This window comes from Furipterus horrens, unplaced genomic scaffold (genome assembly GCF_987537825.1).
Source record: "Furipterus horrens unplaced genomic scaffold, mFurHor1.1.pri manual_scaffold_2, whole genome shotgun sequence".
Taxonomy (NCBI): Eukaryota; Metazoa; Chordata; class Mammalia; order Chiroptera; family Furipteridae; genus Furipterus; species Furipterus horrens.
Genome location: NW_028327172.1, coordinates 183648571 through 183674516, shown reverse-complemented (window position 1 = coordinate 183674516; position 25946 = coordinate 183648571). Strand labels below are relative to the sequence as shown.

Genomic DNA, 25946 nt, shown 5'->3' with positions numbered 1-25946 from the left:
CACACAGTTATTCCGCTAGGAGACCGGGATCCGTCCTCCCGCCCCCCTGGGCCTTACTGTTCAAGGCGATGTGGTGACTGCTTTCCCCAGCGTTGGGGTCGCGAGCTGCCGGGGGTTCGACTGCAGCCGGGATTGTTCTCCCCGCCACTGTCCCTGGTGCGACCGCAAACAGCGCCGCCCCCTTTCGCTCTTACCTGCCCAAAGGGCGCCGCTGGTTTATAACTTCATGTGTTGGGCTTCCGTGTAGTTTTATTTTCTGGAATTTCTAGTTATCCTTTGTTTTGAAGTAGTTGTATTCCTCTCTAGTTGTAGAGGGAGACCTAGCGCGTCCGTCTAAGCCTCCATCTTGGCCGAAAGTCTCCCTATCAGTGCCTTTTTAAACAATTGGCAAGAGGACTATTAATACCTTTAAATCTAATCAACTCAGAAAACAAATTCCAGATCATTTTAAAACAATACAGAGACCCTATCCTTAAAATTCTGATTTGGTTTTCCGTTTCTTTGTACCAAACCATCCACAAACTTTGTGACGTTAAACAACCACCATTTTATTATGCTCAAGGATTTTATAAGTCAGAAAGTCTGATAGTGCAGACAGGCTTGTACCTGCTCAGTGATGTCTGGGGTCTCTGCTGGGATGTTTCTAATAGCTCAAGTGCCTGAAACGATAGGGGGCTGGAATCACCTGTAGGCTCCTTCACACCTGTCTTAGCCATCTCAGACTGCTATGGCAAAATACCAGAGACTGGGTGGCTTAAACAACAGTCTGGAAGCTGACAAATCCAGGATCAAGGTGCCAGTGGACTCTCTCCCTGATGAGGGCCCTCTTCCCAGTTGTAGACACAGACCCCATCTTGCTGTGTGCTCACATGACCTCTGCTTTGTGAGTAGGGCAGGGAGTTCTGATCTCTCTTGTTCCTCTTAAAAGGACACTAAACCATTGTGAGTGTTCCACCTTCATGGTCTTATCTATACCTAGTTACCTCCCAAAGGCCCTACTTCCTAGTATCATCACATTGGCAGGCAGGGCTTCAGCTGAATTTTAGGTTGGAGGGAGGACAGAATCATTCAGTCTATAACTACTATACCTATTTGTGGTACCTGGGCTGGGATGACTTGAGGGCTAGCCTCACGTGGGACTATTTGCAGGAGCACCTTCCCATGTGGTTTAGACCTCCCTCAGCAGAGCAGCTGTATTCTGAGAAGGAATATCTTAAACTGGAGTTCACAACAGTGAGCATTCCAAAAGAACCAGGTGGAAGTTGCACAGTTTTTTATGATTTGGCCGCGGAAACCACATAATGTCACTGCATTCATACTCTGTTGATTGATGCAGTTACACATCTGGCCAGACTTAAGGGGGCGGGAACACAAACCCCACCTTTCAATGAGAGAAGAGGCAAGGAATTTACAGTCTTGAGAAAAAAACTGCCACACCCAATGATGTGAGTCTTTTGGCATCCTTGAGCGTGGTTTTTGTATGCAGAAAAGACTGTTCAGAAGTATGCTTTTCATTTAAATAATTAATAGTCAATTTTTAAAATACCAAGTTTAAAAAAATCTATTTCTTTTTTAGGCTTTACATTTAAGTTTAGCTTGGAAGGCTTATTATTCTGTTTATAATTCTAGCAGTTTTTAACAATGACTTTTAAGAGTCCTGAATGTTTTATTTGGTTTCAAACTTTATTAAATAGCTTTAAACACTTTATATTTACAAATACATTAAATTTTGTTTCCTTTATAAGTATTTAACTTCAACCATCTACTTTAATAAACAAAAGCTTCTCAAATATTAAATAATTATTTTAAATCTAATACATTAAACTTATAAATATGGTGAAATTGAAGTTTTTTTAATGTAGTAGGAATGACATACACTTAAGATTTCAAGTTAATGTCATAGTTCTAAATCAGTTACTCAGTTATACATTTTAAATTGTAGTAGTAAGGTTATCACTCTAATAGATGAATTTATCTTAAACATGTACATGCTTTTTATTTTAATAGCATACACATACTTTTGTTTTAATAATAGTTTCAAGTGCACCTAAAAGTTGCAAAAATCCGCTGTTTCATTGGCTTTATCATTCTCTCCTTCATGGGTGTGTGTGTGTGTGTGTGTGTGTGTATGTCTGTCTTTGTTTTCTTTCTTTTTTTTATCTGAGTCATTTTTGAGAATAAGTTACAGACATTATATGCCCTTTTCCCTAAATACTTCAGTGTGTGTTTCCTAAAAACTACAATACTGACATCCAAATCAGGATATTTAACACTGATATAATACTATACCTACTTTATGGTCCATGTTGAAATTCCATCAATGCTTGCACATACTTATTCTTAACACAACTGTTAATTCTATGATTTTGATTCTCTTGGCTTTTTACAGTTAATTTAAAATCTTCCCAGAGTTTAAAAATAACACATGCCTACAAAGGAAGCCAAGTTACTATCACAGGCATCTGGGTTACTTGCTCCAAACTTTTAATGGATGAACTGTAGGAAATCCTTCTACCCCTATGAATGTCATACCAAGTCTCTTTTTATAGTAACTTTGTCAGGACTACAAAACTTAGAAAAGGGGTTGGTTTCATAGCTCATTTACTTAGTATCTACTTACATATAGCAGAAGCTCCTGTTCAGACTAATCAGCCTGTTTCGATTTTTTAAATCTTTGTCTCAGTAGATTTTAACTTTTAAGGCTCATTTTTGTATCTAGCAAATACCTTTGAGCATTACCCACGTGTGCTCTGGATATCTCCCATGGCTTTGTCCGACTTGCTGTACTAACTTATGAGGTCATTCTACCAACATGTCCCTCCCCCATCATTCTCAATCTCTGATTATTTTCTGAGAATAAAGATTCTAGAAGTAAAATTACTGCATCAAGTGTATGAACATTTTTGAGGAGATTCATATGAAATCTCAAAATGTGTTCCAACAAAAGTGATTTTGATTTACATATCTACTTACATTACTTGGGCTGCCTTTTTCACTGCACTCTGTTCAACATTAGAGATCATTTATTTTACAAAATATTAATTTTATAATTAAAATATCTCAACAGAAACAGACTCATAGATACAGAGAATGGACTGATGGTTGCCAGAGGGGAGGAGGGTTGGGGGGCCGGGTGAAAGAGGTGAAGGGGTTTAGAAGTACAGATTGATAGTCACAAAAGAGTCATTGAGTTGTAAAGTACAGGAGAGGAAATATAATAAGTAATATTGCAATAATTATGTGTGGTGCCAATTGGCTACTGGAAATACCAGGGAGAACACTTTGTAAAGTATATGATTGTCTAACAAAAATAAGTGAATAAATAAAAACAAAAATAAGTTCCTCAATCTATTTGAAGTATATTTATATAAAATGGTAAGAATCCCCCCTCTTGCCAGCCTTTATTTATTCACTGCCAGATTTATTATATACCATAATATTGTTTATACTAGGGTAACAGTTTTTAAAAATGTAACCCAGGTCTGTATAAAGGCTCTCCAGACCCTTTTAAGTAACATACGAGTTCAGAATTATGCATGAGTTAAAGGTTCATTCAATGTGCAAGACAGACCAATGGATTTTGTTTTTAGATTTTATTCTTTATTTATTTTTAGAGAGAAGGGAAGGGAGGGAGAAAAAGAGGGAGAGAAACATCAATGTGTGGTTGCCTCTCATGCGCCCCCATCTGGGGACCTGGCCTGCAACCCATGCATGTGTGCTGACTGGGAATTGAACCAGCAACCTTTTGGTTCTCAGACCAGCACTCAATCCATTGAGCCACACCAGCCAGGGCAGACCAATGGATTTTAAGGTAATGAAATATGAGAAGTTTCTTGACCTAGTTTCAGATTGTACATAGCTTCAGATTGCAACTAATATTTGAGAAACTACCATTTGTTAAGTTTTTCTGTAGTGTCAAAGAAGAATATCCACAGTTAAAAGGTTGTTAAAGTACGTACACATTTCCAACTACTGCGTGAGGCTGAATTTTCTTCATATATTTCAACCAAAACAACAGTGTCATTTCAAGCCAGATATTACAGAGATTTTAAAAAATGAAAACATACCAATTTTCTTTTTTTTTGAGGGGGGGATATATTTGTATGTCATAAAAAAATTATAGTAACATGTAATGGGATTACTTTTTCAAGATTAAATGATAACTTTTCTTAAGTGTCTCTGTCTTTGGGAACCATCAGTTACTTTTAAGAGTAACTTAAAGGGAATCTAGCCCCCCCCCCCAATTGAGTCACTGTACTAGATCAATAGTTCTGAATTCTCTACTTGGTTAATAGATATATTCTTGTGCAAGTATCATTTTGCTTAAAATATTGTAACAAAAATATTTTAAGATGGAGTAGGGTATATATACCCTTGTTTGTCCTCTTTTGGCCCTAACTTCCTGTTATCCTTCCAGCTTGCTATGTCCCTGCTTCAGTCCTTCTGACACGTTCCTGATAGGTTGATCTCCGGCTCTGATCATGCATACTCTCTAATACAAAGATTTGAGGTTCTTTGCTGGCTATGAAGAATGCCCCCTCCCCCACACCTAATCTGGCTACAAAAGCATTTATAAGCCTTATCTCCCTGCATAACCAGAGATAATCTGTTCCATGCTTCCTCTGTGTCTATGGTCTGACTTTCCCTTCCATCTCTTTGTTTCTTTGCTTGTTTGTTTGTTTGTTTTCTTTCTTTCTTTCTTTCTTTCTTTCTTTCTCTTTTCTTCACCATCCTTTCTTTTATTATTTTATTTTATTTTTTATTGTATTTTTTTCCATTATAATTTATCCCCCTCATACCTTCCACTTCATCATCCTTTCTTTATCCTTTCTATCTTTCCTCCTCCCTCCACTTGTCAAAATCTGATCCTTCCTTCAAGGTCCAACCTCATGTTTCTTTATTTCTGAAAAGGGAATCCTTCTTGAATTTTCCCACTCTTTCTCCAATATCTTTCAAAGTTTTATTTATTCTCTTTTATGGATATTGAATAATCTTAATAATTTTCCTATAGGACTATGGTTTCTTCTAAGTTGAAAATTACTTTATAGAAAGGGATTGTTTTATTATTTTTTGTTGTGTCTTACACAATATAATTAAGAGATATTTGTCTAATGCATTACATTAATGAATGATTGTTTTATTTCCTTTTCAATTGTGAGCCTTAACTGAAGGTAATGGTTATCAAATAGTTCTCTGATTTTCCCAGAGCCTGATAGGAGACAAAGCTTCTCATAGTAAATACTTAAGATTCTCATTTAGTACTTCATGGTGTTATACCAACAGATAGGACCTTCAGTTTGAATCCCAGTTCTACCGCTTACTAACTATATAAATGTAAACAAACTGCTGAACTTCAAGTACCGTGCTTTCTCCAGCAGTGAAATAAAAGAAAAATGATACCCTTGGTGAGGAGCAAGTGAATTAGTACATGTAAAACATGATCAGTGTTAGTATCATCATCATCATCATCATCATCATCATCATCATCATCATTTTAAATGACACAAGAAAGGATTAGAAACATACCTTTGTATTATTTTTTCACCCACAGTTAAAACCATATTTTATTTCCAGTTAATGATTATATTTCCCCTCAAAGTCTTGTGGTAAATTTTGAGTTCAAATGCCAGTAATTTAAATAGAAGACTTTGAGTTTGAACATATTTCCCCTATTAAGATAGTGAGAAGTGAAGTGGAGGACCAGAACAATATTCTCTATGGAGATGTGGTTCTGCCTTTCTTCCTCTTGGCTTTGGTTTCTTTCTCGTATCCATTCGACTTAGAAGAGAGCTGCTAAAATTTACTGGAAGCATGGGGATTTGTGATAGTGTTAGTCCCAATTTCCAAAGGGCAAAAAGAATTAAGAACAAAGCACAGTCCTGCCCCTTATAGGGTTTCCATGTGGTAGGGCTAGACCTTCCCTCTTGGCTGAGTTTATCACTCCATAAATCAGCTATTTCCTCCCCCATCTATAGTTTGACAGTAAGTTCCTTAAAAGTTGAGTTGGAATCCATACAACCTAGTTTGAGAAAGATAGGAATCGATCCTTTCAGCTATGATTTTGAGTTACTGCAAGATTCTCATTCTTTCTACTGGATTTGCTGAGCAGTGTGGTCCAGAGGTTAGACCTACTCTGTAACCTTGATTGAGATAGTGTTTATTATTCAACATTTACAGGTACTGTTTTATTTTTCTCCTTTAGGTTGAAACTAAGATTTCAATTTCTGCCTTGAATGCTATCGCAACTCCAAGAACTGCAGACCTTGCCCATCCAAGGATCAAGACAGAGGATCTGTGCTATCCAAGAGAAAGAAGTGAAGTGCCCATTCGTCCTGTAAGCCCTTACTGCCTTGGCATCCTTCAGCTCACTTTCCGGTTCTTCCTAGGGTGCTATTCTTCTCTACAGAGCATTGGCCAAAGTCATTAAAAAGGGGAGTCTTGAAAGAGAAGTGTGTGGCAGGAAGGAAGACCTACTTGCAAGATACAAAGAGGGACTGGGAATTAGAGAGTGAAGAGCATGAACTTTGGAGTCAGTAAAAGCTGGTTTCAAATTATAGCCTTGCCACCCTAGCTCCATGATGTTGTGACAACCTTCCTGATCCTTGCTCATTCAACAAGTATTTGAATGCCTACTGTGCGCCAGACACTGTTCCCAGAGAACAAGATGAGAGAAACAGAAAGATAAATTGGTAAACAGATAAGATAATATTAAGTAGTGATAAGTGCTATGAAAAAAATAAAATAGGAAATGAGTAATTATGGGGATAAGCTACTTTGCATTTGGTAGTCAGGGAAAACTCTGAGGAAGGGATATTTGAGCTGAAACTTGAATGATGAGATGGGGTTAGCTACTTGAAGATCTGAGAAGAAAATATTTTCGTAAAGGGAAGAGTACATGCCAGAGTCATAAAGTTGGGATGACCTTGAAGTTGGAGGGAGCAAGGGGAGCAAGGGAACTGTAAAGATAACAGTTCCCACTTGGACAACTGTTAACAACCTGTAATAGTAGATAAGGCAGGTGCTTGGCACAGAGCCTTACACATTCAATGGCTTTCCTTGCTCTTCTTCCTGGCACTCCCCTCCATTCATTGTAGTGACAACTTGGTGCCCAATCCCAGCTGAGTTTTCAATAAATATCTAATGATTATGCTGTCAAAGTAGGTGGGACCAATTTTGCATTCTTTCTTGGAATCAGGGGATTTGATATGGAATTCTATTTTGAGAGAAAATTAGTCTGGGAATTAAAAACTATGGGGAGAGTATCTTACGTTTGCTGAAGTGACTTGCCTTCTGACCCTTCGGCAAATACTTTATTCTCAGTCGTTTGGTATTAAAATGAGAATTATAGGCATCTTTCTTTAATTACTAGAATTGTTGGGGAGGGAAGGGGTTAAAAATATTTCTAAAAAGTAATACCACTGCAAATAATCATACACTTAGAACCTAAACAAATCTGTACCACTGCAAAATGGAACACTTTCAGGGATACTGAGTGATGTTTGTTGTTCGTCCTAATTCTTTTCAATGAGCACTTAAGTGAGAGAATAGTGGCTTATACATCATCCTTCCTATTTTACCAGTAAAGCAATACAATAGAAAGGCAACCTGGCAAATGTGGTTTTTCGAAGTAAGACCAGAAGGAATTGATCAATCAGTCAGTCAATATGTATTTATTCATCACTAATTATGTGCTAGAACCTGTTCTAGCTTTTGGCAAACAAGTACAGCAAGTTCTCACTTAACATTCTTGATAAGTTCTGTGACCGTAAGCAAATAACATATAACCAAACCAATTTTGCGATAGGCTAATTGACATAAACAAGAGGTAAGTTCCTAGGCATTTCATCAATGTTATAATGAAACATTATCTGAGGACCTGCTATAGTTCTCTCAAGCAGCTTATATTCTAATGCAGCAATTTTCAGTCGGTGTGCTGCATTACCTGGCTATTTAGTCAGGGGCACTGACCTCTGTTTCCTTAGATTGTCAAGTAAAATTGACAACAGGCAACACAACAATAGCCATCAGGTGTGACTGAATCAAAATTATACCTATTTTTTTGTCAGATCGGCAAAACCTATATTTTTTGGTGTGCTGCTGAATTTTAGTAATTAGTTTAAGTGTGTCATGAGATGAAACAGGTTGAAAATCACTGTGCTAATGGGAAGAAGCACACAATAAACGTCAACAATAAGATAAATGAGCTAAGTCAGGAGTTGGAAAGTGCTAGGAGGAAGATTAGTACAGTGGAAGAGGGTAATTAGAAAGGCTGATTTCGATTCCCAGTCAGGGCACATTACTAGGTTGCACGTCAGGTTCCCAGTTGGGGGCGTGAGTGAGAGGCAACCACACAGTGATGTTTCTCTCCCTCTCTTTCTCCTTTCCCTTTTCTCTAAAAATAAAATAAATAAACAAACAAACAAATAAATAAATTATTTTTAAAAAAAAGAAGAAAGGCTGATTTATTCAGTTAGGGAAGAAGTCCTTGAGGACATGTTTGAAGCAAGAGACTTAAATGATGAAGAGGTAATCATGACAAGATTGAAGAAAGAGGAATTCAAGCAAGTGCAAAGGTCCTGAGATGGAAAGACCTGGGCTGGAGGGGTCTGTGTGATCATGGCGGTGGGGGTACTCATAGTGATCAAGGCGGGGAGTGGTGTAGCAGCCTGGTCGTGCTGGGCCTTCTATCTAGGCCACAGTTAGGAGCCAAGATGTTTTTCTCAGCAAAATGGGAATCCACTAGAGGTTTTTAAAACCCTAGGAGTGGTGTGATTTGACTTGGGCTTCAGAAACTACTTACCTCATGCCGTTGTTATGATGATTAAGCAGCAATGACATAGGTAAATGACTTAGAACACTGTCTGGCTCATGGAATGCACTCATTAAAACACTCCTTCTCTCTCTCAGTAACTGCTATGTGAATGTTGGATTGTACATGGGCAAGAATGGAAGCAGGGAAACCAGATAGGAATCTATTGTAGGAATCCAGGGAAGAAGTGATGGTGACTTGATTAGGGATATAGCTGTAAAGAGGGGGATATGTGGTAAAATTTGGGATATATTTTTGTCTTTCTCTTTCCACTGTAGATATCCCAGGCTGCCTTGCTAGCCAAACCTAGCCCTCGATTACTAGCTCTAGCTAAGGCCAAGCCTCTTCATCAAAATTATTTACCTCCTCGTGATCCCTGCTGGCCAGTCTCTTATGCTGCTATTCATTCCAAAGTATCTCCCAGAATTCAAGAACTAGCTAATCCAAATACAAGGTATGTCAATTTAAGGCTAAGATGGGACAGGAAAGGGTGGCGGTACTAGGGACAGAGGAAAGCTGAACTAATGAGGCCAGTGAAAAGAACTGTAGAAATATCAGAAAAATTTAAAAACATCTCACTTTTTTGTTATGTATATTGTGACAAATAAATATAAGGCTATAATGAAAGGGTTAGTGGATCTAATAGATCCACTAACAGATCTAGGAGGTAATTCTGTAATTATGGATATTGGATTATTTCCCTAATATATACTGTCAAAGTAACACAAGTTACAAAACAGAGCACATAATATGTTATAGTTTGTGCAAGAAAAAAATACATACCTGCCACATATTTGCTTGCATATGCCTACAGTACCCAAGAGGGACATATAAGAAGGTAGTAACAATGGTTCCGTTTGGAGGCCTGGGACCTCAGATGGGAGTAAGAATTATTTTTCACTAAATAGGCTTTTGCCTTTTTCAATGTTTCTGTACCATGTACATATATGAACCTATTTCAACAAAGAAGAAAATGTCTCTAATTCTTGTTTATTTTTTAAAAGACCTCTTAACTTGCCTAAACCTCAATTCATTTTGTCGCCTTCAAGGGAGAATACCTGATCTCCTTTTTAATCATCATCAGGAAAACCTGGAGACACAGAAAAAGTTGTAGCACCCTTGAGCCCAGGGAACAGGAAATATGTTAGTTCTTATATAATATAATATTTTAAAATTTTTGTAAGGTGTTTTTCCTTACAAAAGTTCAGCATCAAATGAAATGAAGCTTATTGCCTGTCCATGGACACAGGGAAAAGAAGAGTGAGATCAAGTGCTCAGGGTCTCTTCTCTAAAGTTATTGTTTGGTGGTAAGGTGCTAAAGGTGGAAACTTCAAAAATTTGATTTCTTTAATTCCACCAGAGGACTATCTGGTTTGTTTTAACATTGCCAAATTATTGAGATGTTTCCAGAATTTACTTTCTGTGGAAAGAGCAAAGGCTTTGGAATCTGCCAGATACACCAATTTGATTTGACCACAGATCATTCTTATAACTTCCCAGAGCCTTCATTTCCTTATCTGTGTGGTAGAAATCATAATTCCTGTTTCATGGGATGCTTATGAAAATCAAAATGGGATACCATTGTGCCTAACACGTAGTGGATGCTTGAGAAATGTTAGTTCCATTTTCTGTTCATCTTATTTCAGGTTGAATTATCTTTTCCCTGTTTCAGGACTCCTGTACGTATTGTATACTACGATCCACAGGTCTTTCAAGTCAAGTCAGCTGCTTTGAAATCACAATGTTCACAGAGGATCCAGGAGCTGGCAGAACCTCTTAAACGTTAAACACAGAAAGCTACATCACTCAAACTCTTGTTATGTATCTAGAAGGCATATTAGATGACTTCGTTCCCTACTCTGGTACTGTCAGCTTATATCCCCACCATGACCTCAAAAACATATGAGGCCTCCAGGGGACACCACTGTGACCATCAATTAACAATTACTCCTGTGACCTATAGTCATGTGTTTAGTAGGTTTGAGGGTTCCGGCATGCAATAAAAGAGAAAATGATAGCCTGTCTTACCCTTACTATCACCTCACAGGCGTCTTGGCTGTGACTGACCTGAAGAAGCTCTTCCTTACATTGGCTGGTTTTGCTTTTCTTACTCCAGTGAGATCCATGTTCTCCAGTAGCTGATATGGCCTCGGTCCCTTCTCTCACAAGTTCTAAGAATTGAAAACAGGCTTTGTGTTACTTTTCCAACATCGCCTCATTCCTGAGAAATAACACTGAAAGAGTGAAACCTTTTTGGATAACTCTAAAAGCTTCTTATAATCTGTAGGGGAAACTTAGGGAACAGGCTACCTTAAATGATCACACCTCTACCAACTTCCATTCCTCCACTCATGCTCAGTGTCACTTACCATGAACGACAGAAAAAGCAAGGCCTTTGGTAAATGTGTGTTATAATTCTTTGTCAAGTTGTGTCTCCTCAGAGTTTTTAATTTAGTTTATTTACTCTCTCTGTGGATCAGTATTTTACAAATTAAACAAACTTTTATGACATATCTGGATTTACAGGAAAATGAACTTATTAGAAAACCAGTTTTGCAGGTGAATGAGCTCTGTCTCTCAGGCCTCTGTGTGTAAGAGACAACCAGCAGTGTGGTGAGACGGTACCACACAGTCGTCTTGAACTTGAGTTTTGGTATCAGATAGACCTGGGTTTGTATCACCTACAGGTCATTTACCAGATATGTGATTTTGAACAAATTCCCTAACTCCTTGTGCCTTGGTTTCTCTATGTGTGAAGTGGGTTCCTACTGCATTGTTGTATAGATTAAGTAAGAATATTATCTAATAAAGTCTAAATAGGAAAAGATTGTTTAAAAATTTAGCTGCTTTTGCCTTCTACAGTTCAGGGAAGAGTGGCATACTTTATTTCCCTGGGAAAACAAATCCCTTTATGGCTTGATTCATATATTAAATAAATGCTTTTGCATATCTTTGCTTCGCCAGGTACTGTGCTAGACTCTGGCCATACTATAGAATATCAAACAAATATGGTTCTGCTCTCATGGACTCCTTAGCCAATTGGGAGAGATGTATATAATTCAAACAAGAACAAATAAATGTAAAATTACAACAGTGGCAAGTGCTATAAAGGAGAGATTATAGTACTAGGAAATAACAGAATTGAGAACTTTGACTCCCTTAGAAAGGTGAGAGAAGGCATCTTTAATGAAGGCACAATTGGGCTGAAATCCAAAAACTGAATAGGGTTAACTAACCTAAGAGACAGCAAGTCAGTATAGGCAGTGGGAACATGTGTTTAGTGAACAATGGTTGATTTGGGGGTTCACCATGCATTCATTCTTCCTCTTTCTGGTGAAAACTCCCAATTTTCTTTTGGAAAAGACTTCTTCTTCACTGTTTAAAGCTTTATTGAGACTTTTGTTTAAGGTATCCTGGCCAAGGGTGGGGCTCATGATCCAAGCCAGCCAAGCCCTTTGAACTATCCTCCAGGGCTTTGGGTCTTAAGCAAAATGGTGCAAGGGGCAGGGGGTAGTTGGAGCTGATACTACCCAGTAGTGGGGCCCTGATGCTACTTCATTTGCTCCTAATGTATCTCTGGAGCTACCTTGGCCCTTCACATATGCTTTTGACTCAGGAGCTGCCCACAGCCTTCCAGTAAATCCCCTGGCAGGTGAGCGAGCGGGTGTGTCAGGGACTGGAAGACTGCTGGGGTGACTCAAACTGAAAGACAAAAGGGCTGTGTGGTGCCAGAGGAAGCAGAAGGAAAGGAGCCAGACTAGGAGAGGCCCTGGAGGCCATGTTAAAGATTTTACTCTATCTTAAAATCAATGGGCATTGTTTAATGTAATTTAAACATACGGATAATGTAATCAGGGTTACCTTTTGAAAAAATTACTTTGAGAAATAAATTGGGGAGGAGGCAGTGGAGGTAGATAGACCAAGTTAGGAGGCCAGTTAGTAGATCAGATGAAAGATGAAGATAATTTTGTGGTACTATGGTGAAGATGGAAAGAAGTAGTAAGCTTGCGAGATAGGTGGGAGGTAAATTTTTATAGGATTTGGTGATGGATTGGATATGGAGTGAGGAAGAGGGAAGCATTCCTGGTAACTCCTGGATTTCTAGCTTATAAAACAAGATTGATAGTGAGTGTCTGAATATATAAATGGATGGTGGGCAAGCCACCTATGACAACAGAACTCTGATTCACATCCTCTGTACCAGTCATCTGAGAATAATCAGGATTTTGTAAATGGTCCTTACTGGTGCTTACTTCTTACCTGTTTCAACAAAAAGCCAAATAGGCTCCTTAAGCCATTCACCAAAGATTCCCTGCTATTTAGCCCATCCCAAACTTCCCCATCAACAGCCTCTACTCAGAGCATCCCAAATCCTCACCTCCTCAACTCCGCTACAAAGCTTTCCCACTCCTCTGTCTGCCTTTGAGCCTCTGCCCAATGCCAGTGATGGTGGCTGACTCCCTTGCTGTGGCAAACTGAATCAATAACCTGGTGTGTTCTCATCTGGGCAATCCTTATTACACAGTAGGGAGCCCTTCACTGATGAGGGGAACAGAAGAGGACAGTGGAGACTTTTGTGCTCAGTTCTGAACACTTCGATTAGAGATGCTTTTAAGACATCTACAAGGAGATGCCAGGTATGGACTGCACTGGGACTCTCACGGAGCCTTGGCACTTTTGCCTTTCTGTGCCTTTTGTTTTTAAAAAATAATATTAAAACTTATATTCTGTGACTGCACTGGTATAAAGACAGACATATTCATGTTATATATTAAAACATTTTAAACTAAAAGTTCATTTTTCCTTCTCATTTAGGACTAAAACATTTTTGTAAGCTTCTAAAAATATTGTGGGCTGTAGGCACTATATCTACCATGCCTGATGGGGCACTTGTTATATGGGTCTGTATTGCCGCTATAAGATGAAGTCCAAGAAGGGGTGTGGAAGAGGAAGGACCAGGAGAATGTGAAAACTGGCTTAATATTTACTGATATTGAGGAAGTGCTGTTAATTATATATTTAAGAGGGTATTCTCATGATGGTTATGCTTTTAAAAGACTTTCTTTTAGGAATGCATGCAGAACATTTGCAGATGAAGAGATATGTGGAGTTTGCTTTGCAATAAATAATCCTGGCAGGGGCATGGGTGTGGTACAGATAAAAGGGCTCATTGTGAGTTAGTGATTGTTGAAACTAAGGGATCGAAACATAGGATTCATTATAATATTCTCTCTTCTGTTAGATATGTTTGAAGTTTTACATAGTAAAGCTCAAAGTGGGAGTGGAGCAAGGATGGACAATTGCAGGTCTCAGCAGAGGCTGGAGTGGCCTGAACAATGCAAAAGTCCCCCACTCTCTACAGCTTCAGTCAGGTCTGCTTCATTCCCAAATGTTTGCTGTCAGGGCTGTCTGAGGGAGGAAATCAATGCAACATGTCCATGTTCCATGTCTGAAGACAGTGTGGAGAAAAAATAACACATATAAGATGTTGAGATCATTTTTAATTTGGTGGAAGGAGGATTGTAGAGTTACAATCCACTAGGAATGACATAATATAAGATTAAGTGCTGCTTGCACCCCAAATCCAGGGGACTGGGAGGGACTCAGGGTTCACCGCACTATGGCAAAGGAGGGGTTTCAAGTCAATTCTAATTGAATTGTCAAAGGTCAGGGTGTCCTCATTGATCTATGGGTTGTAAGTGCTTAACACGCAATATAGGAAGAAAATGGGAACAGAGAAGGTGTTAAAGATTTGTTTATTAACATGAATTTGGTTGAAGGGACGAAAATGGTAACATAAATTTTTAATGGTTTACTCCTGCTCCCATAAGAAGGAGGAGTAGAGGAGGAAGGCAGGAAGTTCTTCTTTAGAGAATTCTGCCTCACCACCTGAAACAGGAGCCTGGGAAACAAATGTTCATCTCTAGTATCTACCTCATTGGTTCTTGTCAAGTACTTAACACAATATCCAGTACACAGTAAGTGGGTTTTGTCTTTTACTCTTTGTTAGTGGATGTCAAGAAGCTTCCAACGTCTTTCTGGATAATGGAGTTTACTTCCTCTGGTGAGTCCAGTTACAGTCCCACTAAAGCACAATCCTCCTGTCAAGAGGTGGAGTCTGCTTCCCACTCTGTGAGTCTTCGCTGGCCTGTGACTTGCTTAGACCAAGGGAATGAGGCAGAAGAGACATTGTCTGACCTCCAAGACCAGGCCTCAAGAAGCCTTGTGGCTTCTGCTTCTGCCTTTTTGGAATGCTGCTCTGGGACAGCACAGGAAGAAACCAAACCTCCTTGAGAGAGGTTTTGGATTGGTTTGTTATTCAGCCATAGTTAGGTGAAACAGTATTAAGCTGGTGGAACAAATGACTGAAGCCGGTGAGTGGGTGGGGGGGAGGGAGGGGAACAAGGGTAATGGTTCAGCTGGCTGATTTCCATAGGCTTATGGGCAAGTCCCTGGTCTCGACCTGCTAAATGAGCAGGCAGATACTTCTCCCTCAATTAGGTGTTTTTAAAACCCCTTTATCACCCTGTATGCACCAACCCACAGCAGACCTCGACTTAAGGGACCCATGATTGGCCAGTAAGAACTCGCATGAATTGAAGCAGAGGATGATGTTGATTCTTTCGGAGGATTTTGCTTCCTAAAGACTTATCTGAAGAGGTCCTGGCCCATGGCCACCCTTGGCAGCAGAGACATGGACAGTAAGAGAGGGAGCCTGAAGATACATTCTTTCATACTTTGTATTGATGTTTCTTTTCCATCCGGAAGGACTGCCAGATGGCAAAACTTCCCCACCCACAGTAGCATGCGTCTGCCTGCCCTCTGTTGCCAGGGTGTGGTCTGCCAGAACTTCCAGGATGTTGGGCATCCTGGATTGAATTGTAAAATAGGGCCGGCATAATGCCGGGGCCTGAGAAAAGTGGCTGTGGGGACCAGGGGAGCGGAAAGAAGCAGCTGATCTGTGTGAAGTGAGGAATGAAGTCACCCTGGGAAACCAGGGACACAGTGGCTGTGAGCTGCTCCGTGGAAAGGGAGAGGGTGGCCGTGGCTCAGGTAGGCAGACATCAAAGGATACCAGGTACCGCACCTCCTTCAGTGCAATGATCGAAGGGTGCAGGGGTGCCCTGGGGCTTAGAGAGTTTGAAAACACCGCAGTCCTGGCTTCAGCAACGTTACAGCACAGCCTAGGGCAGGGAGCCATTCCAAGTCCTGGCTTCTCTGGGATTATTATCACATGGTTGACCATTGGTGGAGAGTGAATAAATGGCTGTACTGTATGATTTCAAATGTACAGGGAGGCACTGTAGACATGTGTACTTTCTGGAATCAGTGTGTTTTTGGATAAATTAATTAACTTTCTTGGCCTCAATTTCCTCACTTGTAAAATGGAGGTAAGAATTGTATCATTAAACGTTTCTCCCCAGATAGCTTGTGGACAAAGCAAAGCTGAGTTTGTAGCTTACTGAGATAAGGCAGCTTTAATCTTGTCAGTTTTAGCAGCATCTAGTAAGAGGAGCAGTGGCAGGGGATTTGTGAGTTTGGGGCTTGATTAGGATTAGGCAAGGTATTTATAGACACAGCCAGGCAAGGATTTCCAAAGGGACTTTTGAGAATTGACAAAACCAGTGGAGTACATTCAGGACAGTAACAGAAGTTATTTGTAACCTTATCTTCCTGAGCAAGAGTTTTCTAAAGCCATATGGCTGATGGTAGAGGAAATAGGTTCAAGTTTTCCCAGTTAACCTCCAGCATTGCTGTGAAGGTTAAATGATATAATGGATTAAGTGCTCTAAGTACAGGCCTGGTACGTGCTAAATACTCAATCATTATTACCATTAGTAGTAGTATTTTCCAGTCTGGCTCCATCTCTCCTGCCAGTTTGCTAATGCATAGAATTCCACCTCCAGCATTCTTTTCTCATAACCTGAGGCTTTATCTCTATTTAAAATGTAAACACAGGCAGAAATGGTACCTCATTAAAGCTAATCAGCATGAAGGAGTTTGTAAAACCCTATACAGGAAGCCTGGAAACTTAACATAAGCTTTACTAACCCCTTAGGAAGAATTGCAACCACATATCCTTAAACTATTCTGGAGGGACCTCACAAATGCCCAGTTCCATGCAAGACACAAGCTCACATCTAGGTACAGAAATCCTGAATCTCCCTCAATCTGGTGGGTCAGGTTGCACTAATCTATTAAGATGTTCTTACCCCCTTGGTATTTGGGCTTGCCCAGATATCAGTTCGGGTTCTCCAGAGAAATAGAAGCAGTAGCAGATTACATAGGGGAACAATTTTTAACATAATTCCTGTTGAGTTCGATTTTTTGGCCGTTTTAGACTTAAATAGGCATGACTTCAAAACTGCAGTTACTTTTCTTGTATCACATCAAGTTTTTTCTGTACAGCTTATCCTAATGCAACCACTCTAGGCTGGATCCAGCCTGGATCAAGGGAAGCACTAGTGCTCTCCTGTTGGCTGAGAGGAAACCTACCTCATGTGGGGAGGGGTGGGGGATGACCTTGGAGACCAGCAACAGGTTCACACTTGTCTAGGCTATTCAGTTCCACATGAGACAGTGTGGTGAGAGGTTGTGCCGCTCTATATAGTGAATCGTATTCTGAAGTGTAGTCCGAGTTCTTGTCTGTATACAAGGATTTAGCAGAATTTATTTTTTTATTTACATACATACTTATTTCCTTCCCTTCAGATCATGTCTGCCTCTGCTATTTTTTACCATAGGTGCCTAAACAACCCTGATTCATTTTGTTATATGTGTGGCAGTTTCACCATTCCCAGTCAAAGGACAAACATCAGTGCATTTGTCAGGCAAGCCTATTTTGCATATTTTAAAGTAAAACTTGGTGATCAAGATAAGTCTTGGGCCACTCACAAGGTGTGCAAGCAGTGTGTTGAGAGTTTACGGATGTGGATGAAGGGAACACATGATAAATTGCCATTTGGTATGCCTATGGTTTGGTGAGAGCCCAGAGATCATTCAAGTGACTGTTACTTTTGTAGAGTGAAAATGTCAGGATATAACAAGAAAAGTAAATGTAAAATAGAGTATCCTAGTCTACCATCAGCTATGCACCCAGTGCCTCATTCAGCTGATATCCCAGTGCCAGTTTTCATTGAACTACCCTCTTTCAAAAAACAGGAGTACGGTGAAGAACTAAGTGAGAGCAATGATGAAGATTTTGAAATTGAAGATGACTCAGTTCATAAGGGATTTGATCAGCATGAGTTGAGTGATTTGGCATGAGATTTTTGGGACTATCCAAAAAGGCTTCAGAACTCCTAGCATCAAGACTGCACGAGAAAAACTTGCTTGAAAAAGGAGCGATGGTATCCTACTTTCTATCAAGAGAAAGTGCATTTCTGCGGTACTTTCGAAGTGACGGTGGCTTTGTGTATTGCCATAACATACATGGTTTAATGGAGGAATTGGGAATTCCAATCTATAACACAATTGAATGGCGACTTTATCGATAGCTCAAAGCGGAGCTTGAAGTGTGTCCTCCTCCACAATGGCAATTTATTTGGTGCAGTCCCAATTGGCCATTCAGTTTGTTTTCATGAAGAATATGAACACATAAAGAGAGTCATTCATCTGTTGCAATATCACAAGCATAATTGGATCATCTGTGTTGACCTTCAAATGGTCTGCTTCCTTCTTGGTCAGCAATGCGGATACACCAAGTATCCCTGTTTTCTGTGTATGTGAGACAGCAGAGTTCATGAGAAGCATTGGGTGGAGTCAAATTGGCCTCCAAGATCTGACCTCAAACTTGGTGATCCAAACATTCTACATGATCCACTTGTTGACAGAAAGAACATTGTATTCCCACCTCTGCACATAAAACTTGGTCTCGTGAAGCAATTTGTTAAAGCATTGCCAACTGAAGGAGACTGGTTCAAGTATCTCATTTTGTCATTTCCTAACCTGTCATTTGAAAAGATAAAATATCTTAATATGTATGTTTGGTAGCAGAACTTTACTACTTGTACACAATTTGGCTTACGGTAACAATATATAACCTTTATATGAATAAAATAACTTTAAATAAATAGTATATTCTGGTAATTTTTTTCTTTATTTTCCTTTGCATGTACATTTTGTATGGGTTTTGGGACAAAGGGAGAATACCCTGTATCTTAAAAAGATGATGTGAGGACCCTGGCTGCTGTGGCTCAGTGGATTGAGCGTTGGCCTGCGAACCAAGTGTCACTGGTTTGATTCCCAGTCAGGGCACATGATTAGGTTGCACGTCATGTCCCCAGTTGGGGGCACGAGTGAGAAGCAACCACACAGTGATGTTTCTCTCCCTTTCTTTCTCCTTTCCCCTCTCTCTAAAAATAAATAAATAAACAAACCAACAAACAAATAAATTATTTAAAAAAAAGATAATGTGACAGAGAAAAACTGGAGTCATTTTTGGATTCAGATGCCAAAAGTTAGTCAAAAACAAGTGTCAGATCTAACTCAATGAAAATTGTGTTCCCCAGTGTTATCTATCTATCGATCTATTATATCTATCTTCTTAAATAAGATTTATTATGAGAGATTGGCTCACATGATTACAGAGGCTGAGACATGCCATGGTCTGTGAAATGGAGGCCCAGGAAAGCTGGTGGTATAATTCAGGCAGAGCTGAAGGCCTGAGACCAGAGGAACCAATGGCCTAAACCCCAGCTCGAGGGCCAGAGAAGATGAAATGGGATGTACCAGCTCGGACAGTGAAGCAAGGAAAGAAAAGGTAAATTCTTCCTCTGCTTTTTGTTCTATGCAGCCCTCAGAGGACAAGATCATGCCCATCACATGGGGGATGGCCATCTGTGTGTTCACCAATCTATATGGCTAATCTGTTCTGTAAACACCCTCACAGATGCACCCAGAAATAATGTTTAATGTCAGCACCCTGTGGCCTATGAAGTGGACACAATATTACCGTCACACACAGGCACAAACGGGAGCTGGGGATTTGCAGGTTGAAGGGCGCTTCATTATCTCTAGAAAAGGAATCCAATTTGTTCTAATTATACACTACTGATGAAATTCCTTAGGTGAAGGAGTTAGGAAACTGCCTCATTTTACCCCGAAGTACCTGTAATCAGTCATTTTTTTCTGCAGGTTTTAACATTAAGCCAACAGGCACTAGACCTGGGGATTTCAACCTTGGCTATACCTTAGAGTCAATAAAGAAGCTTTAAAAAAATACCTAAGTTGAGTCTGCCCTAGCAACCCCTGACCATCCAACCCTCAGCCACTGAATCAAAATGTTAAGGGGAGGCCTGGCACAGCCCCTTTTCAACAGTTGTCCAGGTTATGCTAATGGGTATCTTGAGAAACACTGCTCCAGATCAGTGCTACTCAAACATTAGCTGTGCTAGAATCACTCAAAGGACTTGTTAAAACACGGATTCTGGGCTTTTATACCCTCAGAGTCTCTGATTCAGCAAGTCTGGGTTGGGGCTTTAGAATGAACATGTCTAAGATGTTCCTGGGTGATGTCGATGCTATGTATTAGTTGCTAGGAGTGCCGTAACAAAGTTCCATAGAGTAGTGGTTAAACAACAGAAATTGGTTTTCTCACAAGTCCGGAGGTTAGAAGTCCAAGATCAAGGTGTTGGCAGGGTTGGCGTCTTCTGAAGCCTCACTCTTTGGCTTACAGATGTCAGCCTTCTCCCTGTATCTTCACATCGTACATGTCTGTGTCCAAATTTCCTCTTCTTAAAAGAACACCAGTCATACAGGATTAAAGCCTGTCCTAATGAACTCGTTATTAACTTAATTATCGCTTTAAAGACGCTTCTCCAAACAGTCACATTCTGAGGTACTAGGGGTTGGAATGTCAACATATGATTTTGGTTTGGCAGAGGACACAATTCAGACCCTAACATTCTGCCTGCTGAGTAGCTAGCCTCTAGATTTCATTGACTAATTAACAGTCATTTACAGGAAGTATGGCCTATTATGGCTTCTTTTATATATTCCTTTGATATTAATGAGGTCCCTGAGTTCTCTTTGCCCTTCCCTCTGGAGCAAAGTAAGCAAAGGGAGAGATGTAGCCAGAGACAGGAGAAGTCTAGGTCAGAGAAATAGCCAGGAGCCTAGGCTCTGTAGACTGCTGTGAGGACTTCAGACCCTCTGCCAAATATTCCAAGAGGTGAGACATCTTCATATTTCATGGTATTTCTTTAGCAGCCTTCATCAGCCACCTGAGATATTAATGACAAAGTATCTATATGCCCCTTTGTTCACTTCCCTGTTTTAATCTGCAGTTTTTTAAACATGTATTTTATTTTGTTGAGAACAATTAACATGAGATCTAATCTCTTAAACATTTTATGTGCACAATACATTATTGTTGGCTATAGATACTCCTTTTCCTTGACTGACAGTGTACGCCTGTCATTAGTAACTCCCCATTTCTCCTCCCCTCAGCCCCTGGCCACACTATTCCTCTCGTTTCTATGAATTTGACTAATTTAAGTGAAAGTATTTGCAGTATTTGTCTTTTTGTGACTGGCTTATTTCACTTAGCGTAAAGTCCTCAAGGTTTATTCATGTAGTCATATAGTGGCATGAGTTCCTTTTTAAAGGCCAAATAGTATTCCATTGTAGGCATATGCCTCATTTTCTTTATCCATTCATCTGTTGAGAAACATTTACGTTGTTTCTACATTTGGCTCTATGACACCAAAAGTGCAGGCAACAAAAACAAAAATAACAAGTGGAACTGAAAAGCTTCTGCACAGCAAACAACCAGCAGAGTGAAAGGCAATCTACAGAATGCGGGAACATATATCCCATAAGGGTTAGCATCCAAAAGATGTGAGGTACTCCTACAACTCCACAATAAAACAACAATGATAGCAACAGAAAGCTAGCCTACATAGTTTGATACAATGGATGGAGTGGCTGCAAGGGCGACTAGACGGACATCGTGACTAGACAGACATCGGACATCGGGAGCAGCACTAGGCACTGTGGCGGAATAACAGCTAAACCTGGCCACTGGGATGCTGCAGTATCCACATTTACATAGACGAACCCAAGAAGTTGGCTGAACGTTGCTCTTTCAAAGCCTCTCACTGAACCTTCCTTCTGCAGCGAGGTTTTAAATCCCGCAAAAGAACTGTTGACCACAGCTAAGGAAGTTATCAAGGAAACGAAAGTCACAGCCTAAGAATCAGATTCCTGCACAGCCAGGATAAAATCTCTTTAAATTAGTTGCTGTTGTCCAGCTCCTTGGAAGTTTTTCAGGTTGAAAAAAAGAAAAATGCCAAGCTTACGTTCCAAAAGAAACAAAATTGATAAGATAAATGAGTTGTAGCTTAAAGGGGGGGAGGGGGACAGACCCCAAACACAATATTTTTAAAGTACATGAAATTCAAATGGGGTGGGGGGAGGGCTGCATTCAGCTGTGGAAGTGCATTGTAAGCAAACTTGACTTTCTGTGAATTCAAAGAGGGAGAAAGGGAAAACTTTTCCTCTCTACCTTGTTAGCACCTGAATACTGGCAAAGGCCAAATTGACAAGAGAAGGTTTATTCGTATGCATATGGAAGCCAGCAGAAGAAGTAGCTGCCTCTTTAAATGGTTAATGTTAGAGGCTTAGAGACCTAATGCTTTCTTTAGGAAAGACAAATGGGATTTTAGGACAAATGGGAGATAAGAGAATTTGTGGTAATGTTTGTTTACACAGGTGCAGCGGTGTATCTGTCTTGTTCAGGCCCATAAAACTTCCCCAGAGAGGGGATTTCTGGCAGCCTTCTTTCCCAGAAGTTGCTGCTCTCAGTCAGCTAAGGCAAGCTCTGAGGAGGCTTCTTTCTGTATCTGTTGAATCCCAAACGTCTTCAGCTTAAAACAATCTTATCAACTCTGGGTCCCACAGAAGTAGTATGATGTAGAAATAGTAAGTCTTGCTGTATAAGGAAGTGACTTGTAAATTGCTGTCTATTGCTCCCTGGCACCTGGCAGAGCCCCTTTTTCTGGCAAACTGCAGTTCTCTTCATTCTCAGTGTCAGGAGCAGAATCGTTGTTTAAAGATATCTGATTTAATGAGTGACTTAGCATTTGGTATTACTATAATTTGAAATATGATATTTTATGAAGCCTATAAAATATTATTCAAGTGGTGATATTGTTAGAACTAAAGCTTGAAAAATGCAACCATAAATCAAAAAGTTCAGAATAAAAGTTAGGGATGATAAAAATGGTATAAATAAGGGCTAATCAACCAAATTAAGACTGTGCTACTAATTTAGGAGACAGCCATAAGGGAAAAATTTGAAGTAATGCTTCAAAAATCAATAGCAACTTCAAAGTAAAACTGTATTCCATTCAATAGTTATAGTTTTTGTACTCCAGGAATGCATCCCTCATAGTCTTTATTTGTTCCTATGGGAAAATGAGTCTTGAATTACAACAGATCTCCAAAAACTTGTTCCTTAAGTAAACTACGGCCCTCTGTATAACAGTAGATGAAAGCTGAACACGATTTTGTTCACAAATAAAGAATCAAATCACAACTTAATTGCGATTACTTACATAAAAGAGCTAGACCATGAACAAACACCTCAAAACTGCAGGGCAATTCACCCTTAAATATTATGGTTACTATAAGGTAACCTATCCTTAAAAATTAGGATAAGATTAGAGATGCTAAGTATATGGACTCTGCTTGTACATGGAAATAGATCTATGAAATAATGTTGATTGAAACAACTAGAATTCAAAATAGTATGCACAGTTATTACAGCTATGGAAAAAATATAAGCTTGTCTACTGATAACGACAGGGACTTAATTTAAAGTGACATAAATGGTGCTTATATTAATTGGAGCCCTCATTTTTTCCCAGAGTTGTTTGTGTGAAGCGTAAAAGAAAATTTGAGTGGTTGCCAGGTTTGGGAGGAGAGAGGAGGGAGGGATGAATTAGTGGAGTGCAGGGGATTTTTAGGACAGTGAAACTGTTCGGCATGATATTGTAATGATGGATACATGTCATTATACATTGTCAAAGCCCACGGGCTTCACAACACAAAGGAGGAACCCAAATGTAATCTATGTACTTTAGTTGGTAATATGTAGCAGTATCAATTAAAACAAATGTGCCATATTAATGCAAGATATTAGTAACAGGAGAAATTGGGTTAGGGTGGGGAGTAAGAAGGTATATGGGAACTCTCTCTACTTTCCAGTTAATTTTTATGAAAACCTAAAACTGCTTTAAAAAAGGAATGCAGTCTATTAATTAAAGAAAATGTAAATTGGTGGAAGAAGAGAATGCTGCATGATATATTCTTGGGGAAACCTTGAATCATCCAACATGAATCAGGCTAAAACATGCTTTCGGTTCCTAGTTTATTTTGCATTCAGGTGCATTGTTTATTTTGCAAGGGCATAAGGATTAAGAACATAATGAGAGCAATAAAATGTCTCACACCATTGCCAAAATAAGCTTTCTTATTTGGTTGACTATCGTGAACATTAAATCAATCTACTTGGAGGAATACATTTTGCCCTTTATAGGAAAAGTTCCAAATTTCCTTCAGTTTATTTAGTAAGTAAACACTGTATCTTAGTGATTGTCACTGCAGAATTCATCCCACCAACAAACATATATGAAGGTGTTTAACAAAATGCTTTATTGCTAGTATCTCGCTGATCAGCAATCACCCATTGAACAGTATCCATAACACAGCTTTTGCTTGGATAGAGTACCAGGTCTTTGACTCCGCCTGTGGGGAAATTGGTAATCCAGCAGAATTCCAACTCACTCTCCACAACCACAGCCCAACCCCCTCCAGCCCTAGGGCCACGTACATTCTTCTCCCTCCTGCCACTCACTACCTTCTCTGCCTTGAATCATGGGCATACACTCAGTCTATGAAAGACATGCCTTTATTCTCCATAACTTAGCTTGCTTTATAACCTTGATCCAGTGGAAAAACAACCTCATACCTTTTGGTATGGAGCCTCCCAAATGCTAAGACCTTGAGTCGGGCACTTGAGGGTGGGGGCACTCTGGGATTGGTCCATACAGGTTACTGCTAAAACAGATCATCTATCTCCGCAGGTTCCCTGCGGGTCCTCTAGCTTTCTGCTGCTTTTCTGCCTTGACTGGAATGTGGGAGTCTCTGTCAGGGTGGCCTTTGTTCTTATCTCCTTAGACAGGGCCATTTTCTCTCTGAGATTTTCTGTCCTTAATTGTGAGTGTTGCAGAGCGCTCTTTTCTGCTCCTGGAATCCACGACCTCTCATTCCTCCTTTTATTCCCACAGACGGAAAACTTTCCAGTCTGGGAACAACACAAATTCTCTTTAATGTCCTTCATGATGACTCATCCCTCGGTTTCCCTATGAGCGCGTAAGCTTTTGGAACAAGGAGCAAAATTACTTTAAATTATATCTGTTTTCTCCTTTGCTACATCCCTCCCTTAAGACAATGAAGCCAGAGCCTGATAGGATGGAAAAAGAGAGAAAAGGGCCCTACAGAGACAAAAAGGCAGAAATTCACATTTCAAAATATTATTTGGCCATATGTTTTATTTGTATGTAGGTCTGATCTCCCCTGGCATATTTATTCTAAGCGTCCCGATACCTGTGGAAGAAGAAGTGTGTCCCCTAACAATTTCTGGTTGTACTCCCTTAATCCTTGGCCAGCTTTGGAGCTATCCGGTGGGGTCACTATGTTCACATCCCTGCTGCTAAATAATAAGACTTCTTTTCCCATTTTTGGTCACCTAAGGGACATTGGATATCTTTGAACACAGTTCACCAGAATGGATGGAATTTTAAGTTCTTGTCAAAGGAAAAGGCTCTGGTCTAAATCGTTAGAGAGGGCGGTGAATAATATGAATCATCATATTATTATGGTGGGGGGAGTGGAAGGGTTGTAAATATTAACACAATGAGTCTCCTACCATCAAATGCCACAGTGCTTATCCAAAATTCTGACACCTAATACTCCTTTAAACTGAGGCATCGAAGGCCTAATCTCAGAATGTAAACGTGCTGTTGGGTGATGCTCTTAGATTACCTTTGTAGTTACTCAGCAGAGTGCAAACCCTGAAGGGCTGAGACACAGGACAGGTACGTTTTGATTGGAGAAGGTGGAGATTGGGAAA

The 25946-nt window shown here is 39.8% G+C and overlaps 1 protein-coding gene across 1 annotated transcript in view; it reads left to right on the top strand.

Annotated features, from left to right (window-relative positions):
* Positions 1-10596, top strand: part of SPMAP2L (sperm microtubule associated protein 2 like) — a 55444-nt gene extending 44848 nt beyond the window's left edge. The window contains exons 7-9 of the mRNA XM_090267388.1: positions 6203-6334; positions 9088-9263; positions 10482-10596. Of these exons, the coding sequence (XP_090123514.1) occupies positions 6203-6334; positions 9088-9263; positions 10482-10596 (423 nt within the window). The remainder of the gene's footprint in view (positions 1-6202; positions 6335-9087; positions 9264-10481) is intronic.
* The last annotated feature ends 15350 nt before the right edge of the window (positions 10597-25946 follow it).